This window comes from Clarias gariepinus, chromosome 3 (genome assembly GCF_024256425.1).
Source record: "Clarias gariepinus isolate MV-2021 ecotype Netherlands chromosome 3, CGAR_prim_01v2, whole genome shotgun sequence".
In the NCBI taxonomy this organism is placed as follows: Eukaryota; Metazoa; Chordata; class Actinopteri; order Siluriformes; family Clariidae; genus Clarias; species Clarias gariepinus.
Genome location: NC_071102.1, coordinates 13,888,798 through 13,907,484, shown reverse-complemented (window position 1 = coordinate 13,907,484; position 18,687 = coordinate 13,888,798). Strand labels below are relative to the sequence as shown.

General features: G+C 38.9%; 1 protein-coding gene across 2 annotated transcripts in view; it reads left to right on the top strand.

The window, feature by feature from the left end:
* cdh31 (cadherin 31) overlaps nt 1-4,352 on the top strand; it is a 54,136-nt gene extending 49,784 nt beyond the window's left edge. For both annotated transcript variants that reach the window (XM_053493316.1, XM_053493315.1), the window contains 8 exons: nt 167-352; nt 435-679; nt 760-902; nt 989-1,213; nt 2,427-2,645; nt 2,749-2,879; nt 2,971-3,114; nt 3,879-4,352. In XM_053493316.1, coding sequence (XP_053349291.1) covers nt 167-352; nt 435-679; nt 760-902; nt 989-1,213; nt 2,427-2,645; nt 2,749-2,879; nt 2,971-3,114; nt 3,879-4,082 — 1,497 coding nt within the window. In that variant the 3' untranslated portion in view covers nt 4,083-4,352. The remainder of the gene's footprint in view (nt 1-166; nt 353-434; nt 680-759; nt 903-988; nt 1,214-2,426; nt 2,646-2,748; nt 2,880-2,970; nt 3,115-3,878) is intronic.
* Nucleotides 4,353-18,687: the final 14,335 nt, after the last annotated feature.

Genomic DNA, 18,687 nt, shown 5'->3' with positions numbered 1-18,687 from the left:
AAATGCAAACTTGCTCCAAATCTTTATAAACTGTATAGCCTCAATTTTGAGGTTTAAGACCAAAATTATCATTAAGCAATTACCAGGTAAAAAATTACCAGGTGTATATAATTTTTAAATTTTTTTTGGTTACTTTTCACTTAATGCAAAAGTGTGTCTTCTCTAGTATACTGTGAGTGTCCCAGAGAATAAAGTGGACTATACAGTGGTGAAGATGTCAGTGACTGATGATGATGAACCACAGTCTCCTGCCTGGGCAGCAAAATTCAAGATTGTTAGTGGTAACACTGGTGGGGTTTTCAGTGTTAGCACAGGACCAAACAAACAGGAGGGCATCATTACTACTGTCAAGGTACTTTACAAAACATATTGAAGTGTCAGTCAGGTGATGCCTAATAATTTTAAAGGCTAATTTTAATTTACTCATTTTTCAGCCATTGGACTATGAAACCAACAGGAAATACACATTGCTGGTAGCTGTGGAAAATGAGGTTCCGTTTGCTAAACCTTTGCCTACCTCCACTGCCACTGTCATTGTAAATGTTGACGATGTGAATGAGGCTCCAGTATTCAATCCACCAGAGAAGTCCATTTCTGTATCTGAAGATGCAGCAGTTGGTAATGACCTGACGACCTACACAGCCACTGATCCAGACACTGCGAGGTCCCAGAAACTGACGTAAGAGCAGTGCATACCTCAATGTTAGATGTTTGGGTTTCTCTCAGGCACAGGTGTATTAACGTTATGCTGTATTTCAGGTATCGTGTAGGTAGTGATCCTGCCGGCTGGCTAAATATTGACAAAGACACTGGACTTATCAAAGTCAGAAGTCCACTGGACCGAGAATCTCCTTTTGTGAAAAATCACAAATACACATCCCTAATTCTAGCTGTGGACGATGGTAAATACTCCCTGGCCCTACACACGTCCACTTGTTTAACTCTCTTTCTAATAAGTCAATTTACATGTTCTTGTATACATTTGCAGATGCTTTGCCAGCAACTGGTACTGGTACCCTATTAATTGAGTTAACGGACGTAAATGATAACGCCCCAACAATTGAAGAAAGGGAAATCGCAGTATGTAATAAGGAGTCAACTCCAGTGACCCTGTCTGTGACCGATAAGGACGGGCCTGGTTTTGGTGCTCCGTTTAGTGTGGTGCTGCAAGGAGATAGCAAGAACAACTGGACTGCCAAGATGAACGATTCAAGTAAGCATTTAGTCTTCTGTTAAGCTTTTTCTTCTGATACAGTGCTAATGAGTAACATTTTAATAAATTTACTTGACAGTAAAAATATATATATATATTCTCTTGCTATTGATGTCAAGTACTGCATGGAAAATGTATGCTTTTTTTTTTGTTGTTGGTGTGGGCTGAATTTTGGAAATCTAAGGTGTAGCCAATTGTTTAGTTCCTGTAATTTAAAGAAACCATAACTTCAACTAAAAGTTGATGACGGAAAGAAAAATTTAAGACGAATGTACAAAAAAGTTTGGGGTCACTTGCAAGTTTCTTTGTTTTTGTTTAGTGATTTATTTTCTACATTCTACAACAATACTGGCTATTTCAAAACTATAAAATAACACGCATGGAATTGGGTATTTACGTAACAACAATAAAAAAACAAGTTAGTTGTTTTAAGGCACAGAGGTCAGCCTTCTTGTAATAGTTCTTGCAAGAACAGTATTGTCAAGTGCATTTGCAAAATCCGTCAAGCACCATAATGAAACTGGCTCTCATGAAGACCATCCCAGGAGGGTGAGACCAAAACCTACCTCTGCTGCAGATGAGATCATAGAGTTATCAGCCTGAAAAATGACCAATTAACAGCACCTCATATTAGAGGCGTTATAAAGTCTTTACAGAGCATAAGTAGCAGACACATCTTACCATTAACTGTTTAATGGAGATTAATGCATTTTTGAACGCCTTTAGTGTTCCTTTACAATGTAGAAAGAAATAAAAATCAGGAACCATTATGGAGTTAGAAAGTGACCCCAAACTTTTAAACGGTAGTGTGTGTAAAATGTTCTCCTTTGTAAGCCATTTCACATTACTATACACCATGGATTCTTTTTATAGTAGTGAAACAATATTGAGCTACACACCCACTTGCTATTTCAGCATGTGCCAGTGTGGGGTTGTTGCAAAGTTTATTTAGCGTGTATGGAGGACTGTGTGAAGCTGTGTAATGCTTCAGTACATGTACTACTGCTAATAAGCTAGTGTTTAGATCTTGAGTTTTAGAACAGCAACAGAGTTGAGCATTTATTACAAATGCTGACTATATTGCAAAGAATAATCAGTAAAGGACCTATTAAATTCGGACTTCTCAGAAAATGAGTAGAATCATTAAACGTGGTTTGAACGTCTGTTAAGTTTGTGCACTTAAATGTATTTTCCTCTTCTGCTGTTAATACAGAAACGGGGATTGTACTTTCACTTAAGACCCCACTTGAGCCAGGAAGTTACAGCGTTATTATGAGGGTATTTGACACTGGTGACCAATCACAAGACAATATTCTCAGGGCCACTGTATGCGACTGCACAGGAGATGACGTTAAATGCTCGGAAAGGGCAGTCGCAGGATTCGGTCTCCCCGCAGTGCTCGGAATTTTGGGGGCTATTTTGGCCCTGTTGTGTAAGATGTTCCTTTTTTTTTTTTTAACCTATTCATTTATACATGCAACGATTTAAATTATCTAAGTGGATTAATTGTATGATCTCCTCTCCTCTCTATGCAGTGCTGGTCCTGCTCCTGCTTCTGTTCCTTAGAAGAAAAGGCTCAAAGAAGGAGCAGCCCCTGATCAATGATGATGATATCCGTGACAATGTTTACTATTATGATGAGGAGGGTGGTGGAGAGGATGATCAGGTTGGCCAGGTTTTTTTTAAAGAAACATTCAATATAAATTTAACCCCCCAAGTGGTCTTATCTTTATTTTGCCAATAACACTTTTCAACAGGACTATGACCTGAGCGTTCTACACAGGGGCCTTGACAACCGTCCTGACGTTTTCCGTAATGATGTGGCTCCCACCTTTATGCCTGCTCCACAATATCGGCCACGGCCTGCGAACCCAGATGAGATTGGCAACTTCATTGATGATGTGAGATGTACACTTTTTGTCCTTTTGTAATTAAAATGGTACCTTTTTTTCATATTTAATTCATGCAGTTTAACAGAAAAATTTTGACCATTTCTAGAAATTACAGCCATTATTGAAAAACGAGGTTCCTTTCTCAGTAACGAGAGAATTAATGTAATGTAATAATGTAAACAAAAGGCTTATGACCCAAACCACACCACATTGTTAGGCATGGTGAAAGCAATGTTGAGGCATGGGTGTGTTTGGCTGAGAATTGTAAATGTTCACTGGTGTTTAGTCATGTGACCTGCTGATGGGATATAGCAGGATAAATTCTGAAGTGTATAGAGCCATACTTTCTGTTCAGGTTGTCAAATGCTGCAAAACTGATGGGAGGGACTGTTAAAGTATTGGTAACCGCTAGATGGTTAATGGGTTTTTCAGCTCTAAATCTTAAGGGTAAAAATAATAATGATTAAAAAAAAAAGTTTTTTTTCTTTCTTTAATACAACTTGGTTGCTTCGCAAATCTGTTATGTAGTCTGTTGTAGTATGTATGTATTTCTAACTTTTGAGTTACATTATAGTGAAATTGTAGTGGTTTTATTTATTTTTAAAAAGCAGGTCTATACTGTATATTGCCTACTGGGCAAGATTGGTGGGGAATTTTACACAATTCAGATAATGGTGTTAATTTATTATTCCACATTCCAGGATTAAAAGTAGATTTTACATCGCGTCTGTACACTTGGCCACATGACTTACATCTTTTGTTTTGTGCTGTAGAACCTGAAGGCTGCTGATAATGACCCCACAGCTCCCCCCTACGACTCTCTGCTGGTGTTTGATTATGAGGGTGGTGGATCAGAGGCAGGCTCTCTCAGCTCCCTGAACTCCTGCAGCTCTGGAGATCAGGACTACGACTGTCTCGGTGAATGGGGTCCGCGCTTTAAGAAACTAGCTGACATGTACGGAGGCGGAGAGGACTAAGAACTGAGAGAGACAAGATTTTTCAGAAACTCCTGGTCAGGCATGAAGCACAAGGACTGATGGATTGATGTAAATATGGGACAGTTTTAGTTTCCATGTTGGCTTATAGTTGATATCGAAAGAGCTTTTCGCGAAATATGCCAAAGGACCTCGCTAAAAGAATAGCTTTTTTTTTTTTGTGAATCAGTTGTCAATGGATGGCCTTTACTGCATGGTTTTCAAAGCACTGAGGTTCAATGTTTAACCATCAATAAAAAGTTTTATAAAGTGTTTGTATGCTCTTTTCTGTTTATAATTTTACTTTTGCTATTTTCTATAATTCAACTTTTCTGTATTGCCATTTTTAAGTTGTATGACTTTACTTTTTTATATATATTAAATTTTAAAACCCATTTTGCTTTTTTTTTTTTTTTTTTTTTTTTTAATCTATATAGCTGTTAAATATTGACATTAAATGTTCTTTTGGAGCCAGCCATCTATAAAGTTTCATTTGAATGTTTGAATTTGAATATTTGACAAGTTTGACTAATGTCTATTTTTAAAATGTTTCATAAAATCTTAAGCACAATTTAATAAATGGATTGCTTAAACTTCAGGCTTAGTCATATTGAGAAACTTAAAAAAATGTATTATAAAATTCAAATGCTGCTTGTTGAAGGCAAAGGTATGTATGTCATAGTACAATGCAGGGTGTCCGGCCCAAGCTTGACTAAAACAGTGTGTTTAATACGTGTATACACGTAAGTGTATACGTATGCAGCGAAATGCTCCAGCCGCACATGTTCCCAGTGGTGAAAAGGATGTGGTGTGTAGTTGTTGAGGGAACCTCTCGAAGGAGAAAATATTCGGAAGTGGTTGTGAATGAGTTAAAAAAAACAGTGGTATAACCATTTCAAGAGATTTAATAGGATGGCAACAAGTAATGTTTATGCTGTCTATTAAGATTTCACTGTTCTGGTAGTGTATCGTCAACATTACACTAAACAAATCATCTCCTTGTTCAGGAGTCTGCAGCAATCTTTGTTCCAGGATATACAGTATTTGAGACTCTGTGTGAACGATATGAACACGGTCTACAGCGTGGTAGCGCAATTCGAACACTTGCGTTAGTGTGATAATTGCTTACATCACTGCATGCAAAGCTAAGTAATTTATTAAATCCCTTTGGAGTCTGCAGGTGTTTTAAGGCCCTGAAGAAGTTCTGACATGCCCTGACATTTGTGTATTTTTTTATTTATTATTTTTTTATTAGCTAAAGTCTAATTATGCTGTATTCAGCACAAACTGGGCTACACTAATATGTGAGCGGCATGTGCAGTACTGTATGTAAAAGTTTGTATTTTGGACAAAAATGACAGTTGTACATGGTTACTGAAAAGAACAAAAAGAAAGTCACCAAAATAAAGCCACAAACATAACATTTGTGAACAAGACATTCGTGGCTTTAAAATGATTGAACAATTATCCTGCTCACTTATTTACATAATATACTAATTTACATTTTCTTAGATGAAGGCACATTTATGGCATTATGGCCATACAAAAACACAAATTCAGGGTACAACAGTGCATGATGAAAAAAGGATGTTAAGTTGGTAAAAGCCCAGTCTTACACCCTATACACAGTCATACATCTTTGTGCCACTCTCAAAAAGCAGATCCTGTTCAACTGACAACATAAGTAAACAGGGTGGTGTTTTTTTTTTGCTGCTTACCATACACTGCTTACAATGCATACAAACCCTGTGACCAGCAGTGGCAACACTCAGGTTATCCGAGGTCCGTCCTTGTGCTGGTTGTATGCAGTCATAGGTGCAGACAGATACTTACTGTGTCCATTCACTTTAAAAATACAAGCGATCCATTCCAAAACTGAGTGAAATACATCAGAACTTTTACACCACAGCTGATATTGACGAACATCTGTAAGGAATCCTACATAAGGAATTAGCTTAGCCACCGGGAGCTAACGTTTGTGTTAAGCTACATGAGGCAGTATGTTAGCACGATTAGCGGTGTTATCCACATGCTACACTAAACTATGTAAGTGACATTGCAAGACAATGGTACATAAGCTAGCCAAAATAAGTAAAAAATAAAATATCAGTTTTATATTATTAGAATAAGGATTATATAATATTTAATAACCTACTCATGGTAACAGCTTGTTGGATTCTCTTACTCTGTTCGCTGTTGGATTTTCAGTGTTGTTCTGAGGTAAAGCTAAACTCCTCCCACTGTCCAGAACATTCTGTAACCTTCATGTCAACAATTATGTACCTTCAATTCAGTTGTACCTTAAACAGTAAAAAAAAATGAATCATCAGGGGAATTTTTAACATTTATTGAAAATGTACAAAACTGTTCTTTGTATCACTCACAACAATAGGCAGTCTGTTACTTTTATACTGCACTGCATAAGGTGTATTACTACATGCAAGCACTCCCCTCACTGATATTTTCGGTGTACAGGCGTTTCATCTTTAAACAGTCATCTTGGGCTAAATTCCTGTAATGCACAGCTTCCCAGCCCTGTTCCTGGAATACACCCTGTTTAATCGCACACTCTTAATCTCAGGAAAAGATGGTAATTAGTTGCTGATTTATTTAATTCTGCATAAAAAACACTAAAGTGCTGTATTGTGTGACATTGTTTGGCACTTGCTTTCCTCATTGCTCAGCCCTTATGCCTGCTAAACTATTATCTATGGGTGATGTCTTGAAAGTAGATTTGTAGGCTCTAGTTTATGCTGTGTCAGTAATTGCTTTATTGTGGACACGAGGGTATTAGTCAGATATGTAGCTTTCAGGGCAAAGAACATTTATTAACATCAATGTATGCTGATGCATGCTGCATTTACATTTAACATTGCATAAGGGACAAATAACCCAACTGCATTTACATTTAAGCATTTGGCAGACGCTCTTATCCAGAGCGACTTAAAAAATTGCTTTATCTCATTACACATCTGAGCGTTAAGGGCCTTGCTCAAGGGCCCAACAGTGGCAACTTGGTTGTTGTGGGATTTGAACCTGGGATCTTTCAAACCGTAGTCCAATGCCTTAACCACTGAGCTACCCCTGGCCCTACAATTGAGACAGTGTGAAAATTGGGAATAAAAACAAAAAGGAGTTATTTGTAAAGGTTCTTCACCTTGTACTTTAATGTATTTCTTTGTAGAAAAAATTGACTTATTTTATATCTGGTGGCTGCAACATAATCCAAAAAAGTTGGGACAGTTTACCAATGTGTAAACACCATTCCTGTTAATAACACCTTTTAAGCTTTTAAAGTTAGCTAATTGGAGTTTTCCCTATTCTTCCATTATGCAGTTCTTCAGCTGTGTACTTGTACAGGGTCTTTTCATTGCCATATTTTGCACTTCATAATGCACCACACATTCTCAATTGAAGCATGCAAGCCAGTCCAACAACTGTACTCTGTGTTTTGCAGCCATGCATGTGTAATCTGAGTAGAATATGGTTTGCTGTTGTCCTGCTGAAAAATACAAGGATGTCCCTGAAATAGATGCTGTTTGGATGGCAGTGCGTGTTACTACAAGAACAACATATTTTCCTGCATTAATGGTCTCCTCACAGACATTCAGTTTATCCATGCCACGACCACTGACACACCTCTACACCATGACTGATGCATGTTTTTGGTCCTGATGCTGATAACAGCTTGGAAGGTCCTTTTCCTATTTGACCTATAGCCAGAAAACATGCTGGCTGTTGTCTAGCAAAATTACTTGAATTATTGACTTGTTGTACCACAGAACTCATTTTCAGTGTACCACTGTCCATCTCGGATGAGACAGAGCCCAAGGATGTTTTTGTTCTCTGAACAGTATTGATGTACGGCTTTCTTAAGAAGCCATAGGTTGCATTTGTAAATGCAGTGACAAATGGTGTTAATGGACAAATGTTTACAAGCCCAAGTCATTATATTCACTAAAGATGCATAATGGTTTTCAAGACAGTGATGTCCGAGGGCTTGGAGATCATGTGTATTCGGAAGTGGGTTTTGGTGCTGCTATTGAGATTTGACAAGTTTCCTTGAATTTCTTAATGGTTACCCTAAAAAAAAATTATAATTTGCTGGTGCATCTGACAAATTGACAAATTAGTTAGCCTCGCCTCATCCTTAGCCTCAGCTTTATAAGGACTAGGCCTTTCTTTTAAACCCCTTGTATACTTTAACATAATTGGTTCACCTGTTTAACTGCACTTGTTTCTCATCAACTTCTACTGACCCTGTTTTTTTATGAAGGACGATGCATCCACTAGATTTTAGTGCATAGTTTTAACCATGTGGAAGGCTTGGGTTTGATTTCCACCCAATTCCCAAACCCCAGCCATTGCTTGCAGTCATGGTGCCTAGCACGGATAAAATAGGATGGTTGTATCAGAATGGTTATCCTGCATAAAACTTTGCCAAGTTGTTGTGCGGATCAGTTCCACTCCTCGATGGCTAACAAATAAATTCACATGGTAATTCATTAAATAATTGTTGTTTTAGTGTTTTCAATATAGTACTACGTACAACTAAGTACAGTGAGGTCAATAAGTATTTGATCACCCTGTGATTTTGCAACTTCTCTTACTTATAAATCATGAAGGGGTCTACAATTTTTCAGCATAGGTGCATTTCCACTGTGAAAGACAGAATCCAAAAAGAAAAATCCGGAAATCACATTGTATGATTTTTTTAACAATTTATTTGTGAATTACTGTGTCAAATAAGTATTTGATCACGTGCTTATCAGCCTAACATGCTAACTTCACACAAAGATTGGAATTAAACCCGGACCCTGGAGGTGCGGAGTGACAGTGCTAACCACTATACCACCATGCCGCCAACAGGAAATCTACAACCTACAATTAAGACAGTGTGAAAATTGGCAATAAAAACAAAAAAGAGTTATTTCTAAAGGCTCTTCACCTTGTACTATACTGTAAACTCTATAACAACTCATTATTTGATGATTTACGATGTAAATTTAATGTTTTAATGTATTTGTTTGTAGAAAATATGGACTCATTTTAAATCTGGTGGCTGCAACATACAGCCAGATTTCTGACCCTCAAAGGCCAGTTATTTTGCTTTTAAATAGTCAATATGCTTCTTATGGAGCCACACCTTGGTTTTCCTGGCTGTGTGCTTTGGGTCATTGTCATGTTGGAAGATCTCCCATCTTTAACGGTCTGGGAATATAATATATTAAGTATAATTATCTGTATAGAATGTTAATTTAAAAAAAGAACAGAAGTAAAGATAGGTAAAGATACAAAAAGTATAAAAAATAAACTTGTATCGATTATACGAAAACAAAAAAAGGATTATTATACTAAATTGATAGATAAAAGTAAAGGCAGTATCAAAAACACATGGGGTGTAATAAATACAGTCTTACATAAAGGCAAGGCCAAAAATACTACTCCTGATTATATAACTAAGACCAACTCAGATATATGGGTCATTCTAGTATTGCGGGTACATTTCAAATAGAAAAAGAAGACAAAAAATAGTATTTACTTTTTATGTTAAACTTTTTTATTTTCATAGAACACACTTCAAATTTAATATTTTCAATATTTGCTGATCTTAAACTTGTAAGATTTTTAGAAATTATTCTGAAAATCAAAGTACGAACAGAAAAATCTGTCAACCACTAACAGAGTTGACATTTTCCACCATTTTGTGCTTTAGCTCAAGATGATAACCTCAAACCAGATACCACATGGCATGTATAAAACAGAAATTTATGTATTTTCATCATATTATTGTTTTTAAAAAAGTGAATGAGAGATTCACTGAAATATCACAATAACAGATTTGACAAATAATTAATCTACTATTGGTGTATCCTACACATTTTGTACAAATTAATGAGAGAGGAATAATGACCCGCAATGACAAAATGTACCCGCAATTCTAGAATGACCCATATATGCGACAGAAGAAATTGCTAATTAATTCAATAATTATTTCGCAAACATTGGAATAAATTTAGTACAACATATCCCAGATGAAAACATTGATTGTTGTATTATTCCACATAGTGTTGACAGCATTTTCCTTGAGAGCGTACAAGTGAGTAAAATTTTGAAAATTGTGCATGAATTTGCAAATAAAAAGTCAAATGATTATACAGAGATGAACATGTCTTTGATAAAGCAAATTATAGACCTCATTGTTGAACCTCTAACATACATTTGTAATTTGTCATGCACTTTAGGGATATTTCCAGAACGTATGAAAATAGCCAAAGTGGTTCCACTTTTCAAAAAAGGAAATAAAAATGATGTTTTGAATTATAGACCCATATCCCTGCTACCACAGTTATCTAAAATTTTAGAAAAATTATTTGTGTTAAGATTTAAAAAAAAACTTGTATAAGAATAAAATGTTAAAAAATAATCAACATGGATTTCGTTCAAATCATTCAACAGCAACAGCATTTTTGGATCTGGTAGAAGAAATAACCAATGCTATGGATAAGAAACATGTTACTGTAAGTGTTTTCGTTGATTTGCAAAAAGTGTTTGACACCTTAGATCATGAAATATTATTGCGGAATTATATAATTTCATATATATATTATATAAAATTATATAAATATGGTATATATATATATATATATATATATATATATATATATATATATATATATATATTATATATGTATATAATTCTCTCCATCTTTTCTGTATTTTTCTACCCATCCCGAGGCATCTGGAGATTGTGCCAGCTTTAGTAGACAAAGGCCAACCCTGCGAGGTTTCTAAGGCATCTTGAGAAGGACCTGCTCCAGCTAGATTCTGCTTTCTGATGGCTGGAGCTACCATCCTGCTCCTGTGCTTCCAGTGATCCAGACCCCATCTGCCCTCTGCACCTACTGCTGAACTGAATCTACACAACTTCTGTTATATTGAACTTTCACCTGCACAACACACATGATGTTATTTCTATCTGTTATCACCCAGATGAGGATGGGTTCCCTGTTGAGTCTGGTTCCTCTCAAGGTTTCTTCCTATTGCCATCTCAGGGAGTTTTTCCTTGCCACTGTCGCCGTCACCCTTGGCTTGCTCATCAGAGACATTTCATTCATTTTCATTCATCATTCATTCATCATTCATTTCATTATTATTCATTCATTCATCATTCATTTCATTATTATCTTTTTTTTTTTTTTTGTGAAGCTGCTTTGAGACAATGACCATTGTTAAAAGCGCTATATAAATAAAATTGAATTGAATTGAATTGAATATAAGAGGCATAGCATATCAGTGGGTCAAAAGCTATTTAAAAGAAAGAGAGCAGTTTGTTGAAATTAATAACATAAAATCAAAAACATGTAAAATAAATTGTGGTGTACCCCATGGATCGGTACTAGGTTCAGTACTTTTTCTTCTTTATATGAATGATATTGCAAATGTTTCTAATTAACTTAAATGTATTTTGTTTGCGGATGATACTACTTTATTTTATGCAGGTAAAACTATAAATGATGTATTACAGGTTGTAGAGTATGAGTTTGGGATAATCATGAGATGGTTTAATGCAAATAGATTATCTTTAAATATTAGTAAAACAAAGTTTATGATTTTTAGTTGTACAAAAAAAGGATTTTGATGCAGTATTGTCAGTACAAGGAGTACAAATCGAAAAGACCCATGAATATAAATTTTTTAATGTTTTGATTGATGAACAATTAACATGGAAATTCCATATTGATTATGTTAAATCTAAGGTATCCCAAAGTATAGCTGCGCTGCATAAGGTAAAATAAATTGTTAATAAAAGTGCCTTGGTTTTGTTATATAATTCATTGTTTGTTCCACATCAAACCTATTGCATTAAAGCGTGGGGAAGTGCTAACAAGATTTATACTGAACCAGTTTTTAAACTAGTTCAGTGTTGTAAATGGAAGTGGATATAAGGCCCACACAAATCCAATATTTGCACAATTAAAAAACATTAAAATTTAATGATTTATTAAAATATAGCCTTTTAAAAATAATGTATAAAGCACACCAGAAAGTATTACCTGATAAATTGCAAAACAGATTCATTAAGAGTCAGTAGTTACAATTTAAAAGGAACCTAGGGTTAGGTAAGTCTTCCAGAAACCCGAGTTTAGAACAAAAGTAAAGGAAAGATGTGTCTCAATGCAAGGTGTTAGTCTGTGGAACAATTTAAATACTAAAATTAAAACTGCAACATCGTTTTTTGTTTTTAAGAAGTGTGTAAAAGCATTACTAATAGAGAAATATTATGATGCTAATTAGCAGGAAAATTTAATATTTTATTTATGACATTGAATATGTGTTGCATATATTTGATTTATGACATTGTATTGTGGCGTGGGCGGGGTTTCGACTGGCAACCGTCATGCTTTGCGTGAGGGGTTACTATGTGTTTTATTGCTGAGGCTAACTTAAATGTGGTTCTTCCGTGAAGTTGCTGTTCAGGCTATACAGTGCTGTGCTTAAATAAAGTACTTCCAGCCATTTGCATTGGGCAGCAAGGAAGCTCACTCATCTCTCCAAGTTCCTTCTTAGCAGTTAAAAACGCTACGTTGGTGTCAGAAGTGGGATGGAGAGTAACGGGTTGGAGCGCACCCCGGAGGACATCCGAAGAATCCAAACAGGCCACCGAGTAGCAAAACGGTTGAGGAGGAAGAAAACCCTCCCTGACGTGGCCAGCGCGAGCAAAGAGCGGCGACCGGAGCGGAGCAGCAAGTGGAAGATCCCGGAACTGGACCTTGAGGGGGGATCCTTACGGTGACGCAGCGCAGGCGCCGGAGCAAGCTCAGCCGGCGAGGCGACCTGCAGCTGCGCCTGCCTTCCTACAACAGTACGAACCCCACGCGTTCCTCGCCCAAGTGGAGCTAGCCGCCGACTTCGCGGGCTGGTCCCCGGCGGAAGCAGCCGTCCAGGTGGCACTCTCGTTCGAAGGCGACGCGCTCAGGGCACTGGAAGACCTACGGGCTGATGAGCGGAAGGACTGGGCGAAGCTGCGGGAGTCGCTTCACTTCCGGTTCCGGTGATCCGCGAAATTCGAGCACGGCAAGCAGGAAGAGCTAGTTTCTTCTGGGACTCTGGCCGCCGCGACTTTGCGAGCACATCCGGTTAGCGGCACCAACTTCCCTGTCTGAGGCGCTGCGCTAGGCCGAGCACGCTGAGCCCATAATGGCAGAACACAGGGCTACCCGTCGCGGCTAGGCATCGAACAAGCCTCCGAGATTTCGCGACAACGCCGAGGCCAGGGACCGCCGCCCTACTGCTGCAACATTTTCAGGCCTGAGGATAACGTACCCCAGCAGCCGTTAAACTAGCTCCGGGGGGCGCCAAGGGGAAGCCACCTCCCACAGCCGTCTTTGTTTTCCCAACTGCTGGATTTAACTTCCGGTCAGGACGTGTAGGAAATCGCACGGGGGTCTACGTGAACTGTGGCCTGGACAACGTTTCACTACAGGCGCTCGTAGACACCGGCTCTACAGTTTCGCTGTTGCGCTGGGGATTATTGGAACAAGGCAAGCACAGTTGTACACTGCCGGACCCAGCCTTAAACATTTGCACCGTGTCGGGGAGCTATCTGGAGATATGGGTCTGTCGCACAGTGCGAATACAAGTAGGTGCAATCATTCTTTCTCATCCATTCTTTGTGGCAGACATTGAGGATGATTGAATCTCGCTGACGGAACTCAGCGTGGTAACTTCGGGTTAGCCAGGTTGCTAGTGCCCAAAGCGCAGCCGTACGTGTTAGTAGCATGCACCAGGGGGGCGGAACTTCCGGTGGTCGCGCCATGTAAACATCCGGTAGCAGACCGAGTAAGAATAATGGCGGAGCTTATAATGGCAGAAGCTGCGTGAGATGGCCGACTCGGGCGTCATAGAGCCAGCGTCACTGGTCTTCACTGCTAGCGGTCGTCCCGGCTCTTAAACATTTTAGGCCGTATTTATACAGGCAATCCTTCTTGCTGCGGACCGATCACACTTCGCTGGTGTGGCTGCTTAGTTTTAAAGAGCCAGAGGGGCAGTTAGCGCGCTGGCTCGAGCGGTTGCAGAACTACGATTTCACCGTTTAGCACCGAGCGGGAAAATTGCATGCTAACACCGATGCTTTATCCCTCCGGCCGTGCAGCCGAGTTACTGCGTCGTCTAAACCACCGCCTGTAGTCATCCCGCCTGTGCCACAGCTGGACTGTGATCAGCTAATTGCCGAGCAGGAGAAGGATCCGGCGCTGCAGCAAGTACTAGGTTGGGTTAAGGCGGGCCTGAGACCGGAGTATACCGCGGTCGCTCATCTGGGACTAGAGGTAAAAGCTCTCCAGTCGCAGTTTAACCGACTGGCGTTGCGGGAAGGTTTACTCTACCGCCACTGGGAACATCCGTGCGGCGCTGGCGAATATTTTTAGCTGCTGGTGCCGCAGACTCTGCGGGCACGTGTGCTAGGGATGGTTCATGGGCATGCAGGTGCGGGAAACTTCGGAGTAAAAAAAAATGACGCCAGCTGCGTTAATGTTTGGCCGCGAGTTGCGCACTCCTGTGGACCTTGTGTTCGGACCACCTCCACAATTGGATTTACCCACGAAGCCTGGGTTGGATTATTTTTGTTCTTTAAAAGACAAATTGTTCCGTGTTCACGAGTTGGCGCGTTAACACTTGGCGGACGCCGGTGTTAAGCAGCGCCGCGTGTATGGCACTCACAGCCAGGGGCGAGACTTTGCTACTGGGGAGCAGGTTTGGGTGTATTCCCCCGGAAGAAAAAGGCGGCTCTCGCCTAAGCTGATGTCTCACTGGGTGGGCCCCTGCACGGTAATGGCCCAGCTCTCCGACGTAGTCTACCGGGTGCGGTTGGCGGGGAGGTCACTCGCTCCCTATCAGCCCCACGAAACATCAGGCTCTGTGGAGGCCAATCCGCCGCAGGGAGAGGGTTGCGCCCCTCCTTCCTCCGAAAAAAGACTCAGGCGTTCCCAACGCCAGCGCCGACCACCATCACGCCTCCAAGACTGAGTCCGTCATGGTGACCGGGGACGGTCACAGCTCGGGTGGGGGCAGTGTGGCGTGGGCGGGGTTTCGACTGGCAACCATCATGCTTTGCGGGAGGGGTTGCTGTGTGTTCACCCTGTTGGAGAAAGGTGTTTGGGTTAGTGGCTTCGGCCATGTTGTGTGTTAGGTGTGTGTGTTCTATTGAATGGTTTGTTTTATTGCTAAGGTTAAGTTAAATGTGGTTCTTCTGTGCCTAAAGTTGCTGTTTAGGCTATACAGTGCTGTGCCTAAATAGAGTACTCCCAGCCATTTGCATTGGGCAGCAAGGAAGCTCACTTGTCTCTCCAAGTTCCTTTTTAGTGGTTAAAAAGGCTACAGTATATATGTTGCAAAGTTATATGTGTTTAAGCGCAATTCATTGGAATTGTAATTTGTTTTATGTTGATAAGAGGCAGATATTATAAGTTTCTCTTATTTCTGCTCCCTTTCATTTCTTTTCAAAAGAAAATGAAATAAATAAATGAATAAATAACTAAATGAAGGTATTGTCACGGCATGGCCCCTTTCTTCCTCTCCTTAATACAGTGCAGTCGTCCTGTCCCCTGTGCAGAAAAACACCTCCAGAGCATGATACTTCCAGCCCCATGCTTCACTGTAGGTATGGTATTATTGGGATGATACTCATCATTCTTCTTCCTCCAAACACCGCGAATGGAGTTAAGACCAAAAAGTTCTACTTTGGTCTCATCTGACCACAGGACTTTCTCCCATGACTCCTCTGGATCATCCAGATGGTCCCTGGCAAACTTCAGACGGGCCTGGACATGGGCTGACTTAAGCAGGGGAACCTTCTGTGCGATGCAAGATTTTAAACCATGACGTCTTAGCGTAATACTAATAGTAGCCTTGGAAACGATGGTCCCAGCTCTCTTCACGGCATTGACCAGCTCCTCCTGTGTAGTTCTGGGCTGATTCTTCACCATTCTTAGCATCATTGATAACCCATGTATCTACTAGACTTTGGCTGATTGTGGGGTGCACAGGTGTCTTTATGACAGCTAACGACCCCAAACAGGTGCTACTAATTTAGAATCATGAGCAGAGTGTAGCTGGACTATTTAAAAGCAAAATAACTGGTCTTTTAGGGTCAGAAATCTGGCTGATAAGCAAGTGATCAAATACTTATTTGACACAGTAATTTACAAATAAATTGTTTAAAAATCACTGTGTCTCTCACCGTGGAAATGCACCTATGCTGAAAATTGTAGACCCCTCCATGATTTCTAAGTAAGAGAAGTTGCAAAATCACAAGGTCATCAAATATTTATTGACCTCACTGTATATTCATTTAAGTACTATGTACTAAATCACCTTGCAAATTACTCCCTTTTGTTTTGTTTTCGTTTTAAATTGGGAATTTTTTTTTTTTTAAATAATCTGTATAATGCTGGTAAGCAACACAACACGTAAAATCTTAAAGCAGATGGGTTACAATAGTAGATGATGACCAGTTCCACTTTTGTCAACTGAACAGGGACCTGAAGCTGTAGTTACTGTAGCACAGATCGCACAAACCTGACAGCTGACGACTTGATAAATGCAACCTTGGCTAATGAATTGCAGTTTCTGTTGTGGCACACAGGGGTCAGAATTTGGCAATGTTTATCCATGGAAGCACCCTGTCTTGTGTAAACAAGACTGGTGGAGGTGGTGTAATGTTGTAAAGAAAGTTTTCCTGGCACATATTGAACCAGTTCATACCAATCAATCGTCACTAAAGGGTTTCGGTCTTCTAGTAGCTAATTCCAGCATGGAAATGCCAGCATGTCAGACATACAAAAGTTATCTCAAACCAAAAATAAAGCTATGGGTTTTAAACAACTTGATATTCTTTATTTATTTTTTCATCTTGTGTGTGTGAGTTGTGATTACAGGTTCGGGTGGGTCTCAGGAATAATCACATTTAAATTTGGGCGTCAGCCTTATTAAGTTTGGGAATGGCTGTTGTAAAATATTAATTACAGTTTTAGGTTAGATTATATGAACAGTTTTGCTTGGTTCTTCTTGGTTTTTTTTTTTTAGGTCAGTATATAAAATATTACATTCTGTAAATATTAAATGAAGAATTTATATCTGTCCTGTATGGCACATGACGAGTAATAAAGATTTAATGCATTTAATATTTCTAAATGTAACTGATGAATCAAGAAGCACAAAAATTGAATACAAATGTATTTCATTCTCATTGAGTTTTAGTGTATTGAGTTTTTAACAATAGACTTCATTTAAATGTGTGTGGGATGGTTTTAACCCAATGGGGAATGTCTTATTTAGTGTAAGATTTAAAAAATAACTCACTAGATGGAGCCATTGAGTTTTAGTTGGCCCTCTTGGCACACAGTATGCAGATGTACAGAAAGTGACTCATTGTTTTTTAATGTTGGTGGAGAGCACTTTGTAACTATGAAGACATATTTTTGTTTTTATCCTTCTTTTGCCTGTGTATGAGGATGTAATCATTGAAGTATTCAGTATAAGTATAAGCTATCACTTTATTTGCACCACTGAAGTTTCAAGTACAAAGGTGTCTTCAGCAGTAAGACAATTTAAACTGTTTTCCCTGATGTCTTTCCTTAGAACATCAGATGTCACTTTAGTTATTGTTTCTACTGAAATGACAGCTGAGGAATCTCGTGCATTTCTTTTTCAAAGTAACAGATATTTATTTTAGACTCGATCCAAAATGAAATGCGACCATTTGTAATTTTATTCGTATTTATCTATTTTAAGTACAGTATATTTAATTCAGGTAGCATGGTGGCTAAGTGGTTAGCACTGTCGCCTTACACCTTCAGGGTCGGGCTCGATTCCTGCCACGGGTCTGTGTGCATGGAGTTTGCACCTTCTGTCCATGCTTCCTGGGTTTCCTCCGGGTACTCCGGTTTCCTCCCACAGATATGCAGATTAGGTTAGTTGGCATTCCCAAATTTCCTGTAGTGTGTGAATAAATGTATACAGGATAGGCAGTATAAAAGATTAAATAATTATTTTTTATTTGTTTATTAATTTATTTAATTCGCCAGTTTAAAGTTTAAAGGATTTTAATTGTTTATTTTCTGGTATCCAATATGAGGTTAGAATAATATGAGGTTTTCATTTATGATTTTTTTCTTTTTATCTAATTGCACAAAACAGGACATAATGAAATAATATTTTAAAGGGAATTTTTTTTGCAGGATTTATACACTGATTGTCAAAAAATTTAAAGACACTTTTAAAACTGTTTTTAAAACTGCTTTTTAGAAACTAGATGAATGAACAAGAAGCGGGTTTATATTTTAGGCAGATAATATCTCATGCATACATTTGTGACATTATGACCTATATTAAAACACTTTGCATAAACACCGTCATACTGCTGCACACACTTTCATAACCTGATTAGTTTGTCAGCATGTCCATAAGTTCATCAGAGACTCTCACATGTCTGTCTCATGCAAAGATAAGCGTAAAGTTTGTGGAACTGGATGGATAGTTCTTGAGATCTTAAGCTCCTTGTGGGAATGCTGGTGGTGATGTGGGAATACACTCTGAAACAGATGCA